The sequence below is a fragment of the Dendrobates tinctorius genome, unplaced genomic scaffold, assembly GCF_039654945.1.
Source record: "Dendrobates tinctorius isolate UK_male_01 unplaced genomic scaffold, ASM3965494v1 ptg000069l, whole genome shotgun sequence".
In the NCBI taxonomy this organism is placed as follows: Eukaryota; Metazoa; Chordata; class Amphibia; order Anura; family Dendrobatidae; genus Dendrobates; species Dendrobates tinctorius.
The window spans coordinates 19,730,665-19,741,022 of NW_027361737.1; the positions used below are offsets into that span (position 1 = coordinate 19,730,665).

The window sequence follows — 10,358 nt, forward strand, 5'->3', positions numbered from 1 at the left end:
GAACTTCACTGTTTCTGCCATCATGTTATTTAAATATTTAAATTTTTGTAAATAGCAAAAATGTATAGATGAGATTGGAAATAAAATACTGGAGAAGTCAAGGCCTCATAGTTACATAGTAACAGGGACAACCATGGTATGTATGATTGGGCACAGCTGTGTAATAGATCTGTGTGTCTGATCCGTAATACAGTGCTCCCCATGTCGTGTTATAGGTAGGGCTGTGGAGTTGGAGTTGTGGAGTCGGAGGCTTGGCTTGCTGACTCCATAGCCCTGGTTATAGGCCCCTATCGTACGGCTGTGCGTCTTCAGTATTATACAGAGGAACATGGAAGTTTTTCTCCCCTTCCAGATTCTGTATAAATCTGATGTTTTGTCTTCCAGATGTATTTTTGGCTTCTATAGGAAAGCGCAGTGCTGTACTGTCCTATGGATAGAGCTTTCATTTGGGAGCAGAACCGTACATGTGTGAAGTCCATGGATTTCCCATATAGAACTGTGGGTCTCACACGGCATAGTTCTTTGAGTCATTGTTTTCTCCTCGCCTCCCATCCTGGTGGAAGAGTCATCTTTTCCATTAATTTAATAACATCTGAAATGTTTCCAAGTGGTAATGCTCTAGGATGGTGTTGCGAATGTTCTCCTGGTATTGCGTCATCCTTTTCTTCTCCTGCATACAGATGAGTAATTTCCTTTCAATAGAATAGACGTCTTCCATGGTGTTTACTTCTGCAGAAATCTATGCTGGTAAATGGCATCGTGTGAGGAATGACAATAAAATGTATTCTTCTCCGCTGGCCATTTCTGCTAATAAATAGGTTTTTGGCCCTTGATCCTATATGTCTGTAGGTCCGATGACCTCTGATTGGAGCAGGAGTGTTAGTACGCAAGCATATTACTCCTCTAATCAACATCTTAAAGAAAAACTAAGCTAAAATTAAGAAATCAAGAAATGTAGGTGCCTCTTTCTTTGTTAGACTGCAGTGTTTTCTGTACAGACCTTGAATTTCCAGCTGCCGATCATCATCTACCTCCGCATCATCTGTGGGGGAGTCGGGAGGCCCCAATACCAAAGATGGTCAGTCCGAAATCTGTGGGTTTGGTCAAGTTTCTTATAATATTTGTTATATGTTTATTGGAAAACAATAAAATGTATTCTAAAGGAACACGGATCCTTAAAAACTTCTATGATAGTGGGATCGTTCCTCATAAAAGGTTATTCCTTCTGGTACTCGTGGCTAAAGGGCCACATACACATTAGATGAAAGAAGGCCAAACTTCCTGACCACCCGAAGTGTTTGGGGCATCATGACTTTTCCCCAATGTATGATGTCAGGGGAGATGATGATCGGCATATTGGAATTTTTTTTGCCCTTTTTTGTGTGTTTTAGGAGACACAGGAGCTGCTAAGCAGCGTCCATCTCCCTTCTGTCCATTGAAAACACATGGGATTGGGGCGCTCGTTTATGATGTAGTGAGGAGAATGGTCAATTAAACGAACTTTCGGCTGACTGCTGCCATCTTTACTGTGATGTTTTGTTAATGTAGAGCCTACAGACACTGAGCCATATACTCCATCTTGCTACAGTGCTTGTAGCGCCAACATCTATCTCCCCACACTCGAAACCCCAGACAGGAGTGCTCAGTCAGCATTCATGTGTTTTCATTTGGAAGAAAGCTGATGCCAGTCACCTCTGCCAGTGACTTTTTTTCTTGTGCGAACGAAAGGATCGGGATTTTCCATTTAATCTGTCAGACACCTTTTCCCTGACAGGTGACAGACAGGAGGTGCCCATACACATCAGAGGGTTGGCTGGCCTTGACTAATGATTTGGCTGAATTATATCTACTGATGTGTGCGTCATGGAGACTGACCATACACAAAAATGATCTTGTTTCTGGTTTGGTATCCAGTATATGAAACTTTAGGGGGTGTTCATCACCACGTGCAGCATTTATGGTTTACCCATCACGGTGAAGTTTTGGTAAATGAGAAATTAAGCTTGGCGATCCTATGGTACCAGTTTCCCAACATTTGTTGCTTGCTTTCTGTTCCAGCGATCAGTCATATGTGATTGGCTTTGTGGTGCCAAACCAAAAGGAGCTAATAAAGCTAGCAGAGAAGAAAGGAGTGCCGGGAAGCTTCGAGTCTCTGTGCAATAATCCAGTAATGGAGAGGGAAGTGCTGAGAGTCTTGGCTGAATCTCCTGCTGCAGGTATGTGACTGATGGATGGGAGAAGAATTAACCTCCTGGTAACGTAGAAGGATATTTGTGGGGCACTGGTGGAATTACTACAATATTAGATCTCCATGCTTTGTATCTAGGGTCTGACTTCTAGCTCCATAGCATTTTCTGCATCTCCGTACGACCACTTGACATCATCCCACTGAAGAAGGGCCACGTACACGCGACACATAGATGCCACATCTCTAGGAGAGTACTATGGGGGAGGCACACAGCCACTGTTCTATGAATACCACTGAGGCCTGTGTCACACCTCGTTTTTGTGGTGTATGTAACATATTTATTTGCACTGTGAAAAAAATATTTCAATGGATAGGTTTGTGTTTAAATAGGAAATAATGGGGAAATGTGTGGAATGGATATTTAGTTGACATGTTTGTGCACATATGTGTTTTATAGGATGCAAAAGAACAGTCTACTGCCCTTTTTTATCCGTATAAAAAAACGCATCCAATTTTGCTTTTAAACATTGCAGTCTATGACCAGATGCAACGTATATGATAAAAAAGTGGATTTACTTGCTTTAAAAGGCATCAGTTTTCCAACAAATCAATATACAATATAAAACAAATGTGGCTATTAAAAGATTCTAAAAATGTGGTGAGAAACAGGCCTCTACAGTGTTTTTAATGGGTTTTTTTCCGTTCCATTTAATGCCTTGATGTAATGATACAAATATTGCATGACAATCTTGTAAAATGTTGGAGGTACGTGTAACTCAGTATTTCTCCACAATATTCCTCTGTTACTTTCCCATTAAATAAACTGAAGTTTTCAGCTCTTTGACCATTGAGAAGTTTACGGTTAACCAATGCTAACTAAGGCTTTTATTTTCAGGCACCCTTGAAAAGTTTGAGGTCCCTGCTAAGATCCGCCTGGTTTCTGAGCCTTGGACTCCCGAGACAGGATTGGTGACAGATGCCTTCAAGCTGAAACGCAAGGAGCTTAAAAGTCATTACCAGGAAGATATTGAGAGGATGTATGGCGGGAAATAAAACCGGGGAACCTTTGTGTAATACCGCTCTCTTGACAACCTATGTTCTTGGAACAAACAGTTACTTCTAGACCTTGCTGCAATAGAGTGAACTTAGAGCCAGCTGCAACAAGACCTGGGATCAATGGAAAAGCTTGAATGTCACCTACCGTAAATCAAAATGTACATACAAAACACAGGAAAAACACCAAACAAATAGGGATTGTTCTTTTTTTTTGTGGTCACTAGACCAAGTACATAACAGATCTGATTCTCCACCCAGAAGATGGGCCATGTAGTTGGATGAATGTTTTTATTTTTTTGGTGACTACATGAGCTTACATGGTCTCTGCCCGCGACGCCGTGGATCTCTACAAGATCATAAGTCTCTAGTGTTGAACCTTTGTATGATAAGAACATATTTATGTAATATGGTGTAGGTATACATGGGTGTGTATATATTTTATATATATATAGATATGTTATTGTTATAGTTTTTTTAAGGTGGATTATTTAAAGCGGCAGTTCAATACATTCATATTTTCCTATTAAATTTCTCCCTGTAAAGTATTTCCCATGTGTTCTCCGGTCAGCAGATGTGCTTATTTGTTTGCACAGGGTACCTGAAGCTGGCGGACAAGGAGCTTCTAGGGTGGCTGCGTCACTGAGCCGGACCTTTGTGTAGAAGACCAATTTTTTTTAGAATATTGATAAGTTATTAATTTTAAACCCAAACTTGCCGAATAATTGTTTAGTGCAATATCTTATTCATAGATAGCTAACGAAACTGCTCTGTAGGCGATCTTCCTAAATATTAGTCTGAATTGATGTGTTGGTGCATTAGTACATTTTCTTCTGGTGACCATTCTCAACCAGCAAAAAACTGTTCGTCCATTACTTATCTTTAAAGTTTCCATCCAGTGATCTACTTATAAACCTCATATTCCTTCAATAGCTACTTCTCCCATTGAGATGGGCTAGCATGGGGTCTCAGTGATGAGGGGAGTCATGGGCACTAGCTTGGGGTCTCAGTGATGAGGGGAGTCATGGGCACTAGCATGGGGTCTCAGCGATGAGGGGAGTCATGGGCACACATCTTTGGTTGCTGCTCCTCTCCTTGAATGATTCCTCCATGCGCATACATTAGATTGCGGAAATCATCAGGTTCAGGTGACTTTGCTCTTTTGTGTATGGTTATCATAAGAATATGCACTTCATTGTGTAAATTTCCAATCTAAAGGAAAAATATAAAAATACTGATCTATGCTGTTGGATACTGCATTCATGTCAATATGGGGTAGAGTAGGAATTACATGATTGAATGCAGCTCTTTTGTGCTGAGAGAAGGAGTGAGATCTACATAAAATGAGTTGAATATCTTGGCTATACTGAGAAGTTTTCTGTGTATCTGTAGTGTCTAGTAAAGTCCTGTGATCACAGCAGCATAGGCACTGATTCACTTGAACAGTCTGTAGTGTTAGAGGGGTGTGACGATAGGAGGTAACGAACAAGGGATTGGTGGCATGTAGAATGAGAGTTAGCAGCTTTGTAGAAGTGGTGACCAGTGACCGGACTTCACTCACTGTGACAATGTAGATATTGATCTCTTCTTATTAGTGAATGAAGAGGGTTTAAGTATTAGTGACTGTGCTTAGAAAGGAATTACCTTACACAAGGTACTAGTCCTGATGCTCTGGGAGCACTGCAAATTTGCATTTTTCACTGGGGGTACGTTTCTAATGTCCATTATGATTGCTACAAATAGTAGTGCTAACATAGTTCAGATACGCCATCCTTTTAGTGCTGATGTAATGACCTTCCAACCTGCTGTTAGTAAAGGTGTTGTTCTAGAGGTTGTACTTAGGCTGGGTTCAAATGGCCGCTGTTAGATCGGCCAGTGACGTTCACAGCTCGTCTGCATCGCAGACTGGTGCAGGCACTGCCTACTATTTCACGCACTCGCATGTGTGTACTTACACATTGGATATTATTGGTTAGTGTGCTGTCTGTAGCGCACACTGACCGATAAATACACTTGTCTGAACGAGCCTTACCTCGTGGCCCAGTATTTTTGCTTTTCCATTTTCCTCTTTCTGTTACACTACATATAGTGGATGTCAGGCCTCAGCCGCATGGGCTTCCGCTTCAAATAATTCAGTTTAATGTTCTAGTCCAGTCCTGCTTTGTACAGAACTTGTAAAATGCGTCACAGAATCTTTGTACCAGAATCTTAGAAAAAGGATCCTAAAGCTTTTTAATTTATTACCGTGTTCTAGGGCGTTCTCCTCCAGCCCTGTGTGAACAAGGATCGAGTGCTTAATGTGATATGATTGTGTCTGCAAAATAGTCTTTTCCATCAGATGGACTAAGATAAAACCCGTCCAAGTCCAATACTCCTTCACCAAACCCGTACGGCCTTCTACATGTTCCCCATATTTTCAGTGCTGCGGGATTTTCCTCGGCTGTATGCACGAGGCGTTATTTCTATAGATCTGTTACTTTATCTGTCTTTGTCATTGATTGCTATCATAGTAAAACAACGTTTACTTACATATGGGTGAAATGCAGCTGTTTTCCGGCACAATCAGTGATATCACATCAGTTCACTAGTAACTCTTTGCTCTCCTGATGTCACTAGTTCCTGTTTAGTTATAGGGTGCACGTTGCATCCAATATGTGTTCATGACGGGTCTAATATATGTAGTCCAGAGATGAGAACAATCACTTTCCCATTGAGTCAACTTGTGTTTTCTTCCTTTCTCACAGTTAGACTTTTGGCTGTATCCTTCCCATGCTGGAAAGATCCATGTTTTCCAAGATTACGCACCGCTTGTACATCCATTTATTCAATCTTTATTGTATCAAGCCAAAAAACTGTTACATTACATGTAGAAATTAATTGAATGACGATATGAGAATAGTGACCAGAACAAAGGTTTTTATGAGCTAATGCCACTATATACAATACCCCCGTTTGTATATCTTTTTATCCATTTTTCTTTTTTAATGTTCTCCATGACTGGACGTCATAAGGTTAGATGTTCCCGTGGCAGAAAGCTCTGTTGCACATCTGACGCGCCCCATAGGCCGTGGGATACTCGGTACCGGGCCGGTCGTCTTAAAGGGATGTGTCACAGTGGCAGTGACCCGGTCCATGGCCCCATGCGGTCATGTAAAAGGGGAGTATTGATTAGGGATAAAGTTTATGTAGTGATTTGTGATGCCAGTTGAAGTGTTCGACTGTAGAATAGCCAGCACTGCAGATAATCCCTGGGGGAGTAGATGGTGATGGCAGTGCAGTTGTTTAACCCTCTCCAACCAGGGCTGACCCCCAGAGATTGTGATGGAAGTAGAAGGCACGGAGTAATGAGGCAGCAGACAAGGAAAGTCACTTTATCATTTACTGTAGTTCAGGTGCAGTTCAGATGAGATATTACAACTCTCACCAGGTTACAGTCTGCTCTGCAGAATGGGAGTTATCCTTCACTCTGCTGTGACTCGGTGTAAGCTTCCTGCTATTCTAATCCCATCTGGGATCAAGGCTTCCCGGAGTCTAGAACTTTCAGTATAGCCACTACTCACAGTGTATTCCTCATCTGGCAACTTGCAGCTTGGATCCTGTGTGAAGCCCTAGTTCCTTCTTGCACAATCCTTCACTGATTCTAGTTTGCTGCAGTTTTCCCGGGGAAAACACTCTGCTGTTGGTTGTATAAACCCACACAGTCTCTCAGCTTACCACCCTGCTCTGAAAGCCTGGATGGCCTAGGGGCTGACTCCATGATTCTTCTAAGCTTTACTCCTGGAGGGAGCACATGTCATGGCCTCCAAGAGCGTTCTCCATCATCTTCCATCTTCTTCTTCACTGAAAACAGCAACTTGACTCCTCACCCTCCCAGTTAGGGTATGTTTGCAAAGCTCTAAGCTTCAGACAAGTAAGGGAGTGAGGTAAATTGTGTGTGTGTGTTGTGGTCTCTAGCAGAGAAAGCATAACTCCCATTGCTCACAAAACACATACAAAACAGTACATATTTAACCCTTTTGTGGCGGCAAATACACAGGGCGCCACACATCCACAAGTCTAGATGTGCAGATTTTGTGGCAGATTTCACTTGCAGTAAAAATTCTGCATCAGAAACTGACATGCTGACGATTCAAATATCCGCATCGGAGATCTGTTACTGTACAGGAGAATTGTGCAGCACTTGTTAATATCCACAAGACTGTTACTGTGATCTGTTGTGGATTTTTCATGTACAAATCCATAAAAGAGTGGCTTTCTAAAGCTGCAACACTTGAAATGTCCCCAACAGCATAAAGAAACAAATCCATAAAGTAGAGCAGCTACCCATGAAGACTCACGTGGAGGGTCCTGGACCTGAGGATCATTCAGTTCTGGTTTATTGACGTCCCTTAACGTACAGGTATACATCACTGCACGTATACTGGATGATTTTGAAGCGGGTTGGTAATTCTGTATCCCACCCTGTGGAGAAGTGAGTCCAGCCAGGACAGCATGACTTCTGAGGAAACCTTGTACCGCCAACTCGACTCTTTACTTGGTGGCACATGCTGCTTTTTTACACCATTACTTGTTTCCTTTACTCTACATTTCAGAAAATGGGATTTTTGTAAACCTGTTTCCATTGTGTGGTAGATATTTATGGGCTGAAAATCTGATTGCATATTTTCTTTTAGAGGAGTTCTCCCATTTGTGAACAAGGCCCTGCCAGGAATGCTGAGATGGCCGAGCACGCATTGCTCTCCCTACATATTTGTAAGTTTGTTTCATAAAAAAAAAAACTCAACGATTCATGGAAGTGAATGGAAAGAGCTGTACACGTCCGGCCAACTCTTCATTCCCAGTGGCAAACATCAAGGCCCGTTCTTGATGGTAGGTTCCATCTACTGAATATTTAGTGCATATCCCCACATGGGTTACCCCCTTAAGGTCTTATTCACATATGGATTTCCACCAAAACTCTTCATTAAAATTACAGTACATTTCCCAGCATGAAAAATCCACACAGATTTGAGGGCATGCAGCTGATCCTCCCATTTACAGCTTGCCTTTTAAAGGATTTTTTCCTTTCAAACCGTGGACTTAGTGCCACTGAGTGCATGTTGTCTTGGACCACTTTCACATAGCATTGGTATTTGCAACCCTAATCCAGTAATGGAGCATAAATAGTTAAAATGTATCATGGGAACGTGCCCATTTTCCATGTTCTTACCTGATTATTGCCACGTGATGCCAAAAGGAACCACTAAGGACCACGACTAATGAGGAAACCCCCAATATACCCGTTGTCCTTAATGCAGCAAGTGTCCTGTGGTAGGTGATAGTTTCCCCAATGTTGGCTTTTGTGTTCTTCTTAAACATTCTTCTCGTCCCTGTAGAGAATCCTATATGTGTTCTTCCATCTCTCCTAGGTTGTGGGGTCTAGTCCTCTGCTGTGAATGCTAGGAGTGCTTTTTGTGTGTTCATAATGTATTTTGCTGTTGTATTTTGTGTCTTAAAAGCAATCCAAAGGACATCCACGATGAAAATAGAGTAGTTTAAAGAAACCTTTAATGCCAAGTGTGAATGAATGTTCAGCCACTGCAGACCAGGTATATGACGACGTTATGGCTAGCTTATTACCATCCTCTTATAATATGTAAAAAGCATGGCCTTCATCACTCCTATCACTTTACATTATAAACTGAGAGGATGTATACAAGGATTTGTAGTATGTGGGCAGATGCAATTGAAAGGGGTTATCCAGGAATAGGAAAAAAGGACATTATCATTTATTTATTTATTTTTTTTTAGAAGAAATGGTGCCACTCTTGTGCATGGTCTTTATCTGGTATTGCAGCTTAACCCTCTCATTTTTCCAGTATAAGATGCAATACTAGACACAACCTATAGACTTATCATGGTGCCACGTCTTTTAAAAAAAACAAACTTTTTTTTTTTTTTTTTTTTGTTTAATCCTCGGCATCCCTTTATAGTATTTAGCTCATTTAATCAATGTAAATGTTATGAAACTTTGGACCTGTGTATGTAATCAAACTCCAGTGAAATCCCAGGAAAGTTTACATTTTCTAATGTGATTGGCACAAGCCCAAATATTGCTCCCCTGATCTCCACATTAATAGGTATCCCACCTCTCCTTGGATCACAGCTCTCCTTGTTCAGTGCCTCTCCAATAGAGCAAATTATTTTGCCAGTGCACCCGTATATATATATATATATATATATATATATATTCTTGGTTCTGTATATTCTATTCTATTATGAATATCTTATGCTTCTATGAAGCCGATCCATTATCCTGGCTGACAAATGACATTCAGGGTGGCGTTTTTATAAGACAGGGGTCATGGAGTGATGTCTTTCTATGAAACCAATAAATCTTTTTATATCAAACACCTTCTTCCTAACTACTTGTATGTAATCCGTTCCAACCCTTTGCTCTAGCCTCTTGTTTTTAGCAGAGCCCGCCTGCTGCCTGATTTCATAGCTTTTGTTACAATGGAAGGACAGGGAGGCGCTGGCTCTTGCGAGACACCGAGGCAAATGTCCCTTTTGGATAAAGTTGTTTATTTATTGGTTAATCTAAATGGTTTGCGGTTTTCAAATAAATGATGTGAATTAATGTTAATTGTCTCGTGGTCGTCTTATTTGTTTCAACGTGGACTTTTTTTATAGCCATATGGAACACTTTGTATCCTACAGAACATTAATGTTTCCAACTCTATTGTTACTTCTTGGCTTTGTTACAGCCCTGGGGGTAGAGCTGTCATGTCTTGTACTTGTTGTTTTTTTTTTTTTTGGTTTTTTTTTTTTTGTCATTTTCATCTCTGGACATTTATAGTCAAATTATTACAAATGTTAAAAGGGTTTCTTAAAGGGAATCTCTCACCATTTTTTTGCTACCTAAACTTAAGGTACTGTCACACTTAGCGATGCACCAGCGATCCCGACCAGCGATATGACCCGGTCAGGATCGCTGGTGCATCGCTAAGTGGTCGCTAGTGAGATGCCACACAGGCAGATCTCTCCAGCGACATAGCAGGGGTCGGGGGTCGCTACTTACCTGTCAGACGAGGCGATCCTGACGTCCTCCCGCCCGCGTCGCTCGTCGGCGCCACAG

General features: G+C 41.4%; 1 protein-coding gene across 3 annotated transcripts in view; it reads left to right on the top strand.

Annotated features, from left to right (window-relative positions):
• The window catches only part of ACSL3 (acyl-CoA synthetase long chain family member 3), a 140,851-nt gene extending 130,985 nt beyond the window's left edge, over positions 1–9,866 (top strand). For all 3 annotated transcript variants that reach the window (XM_073581136.1, XM_073581138.1, XM_073581137.1), the window contains exons 14-15: positions 2,059–2,216; positions 3,084–9,866. In XM_073581136.1, the coding sequence (XP_073437237.1) occupies positions 2,059–2,216; positions 3,084–3,241 (316 nt within the window). In that variant the 3' untranslated portion in view covers positions 3,242–9,866. The remainder of the gene's footprint in view (positions 1–2,058; positions 2,217–3,083) is intronic.
• Positions 9,867–10,358: the final 492 nt, after the last annotated feature.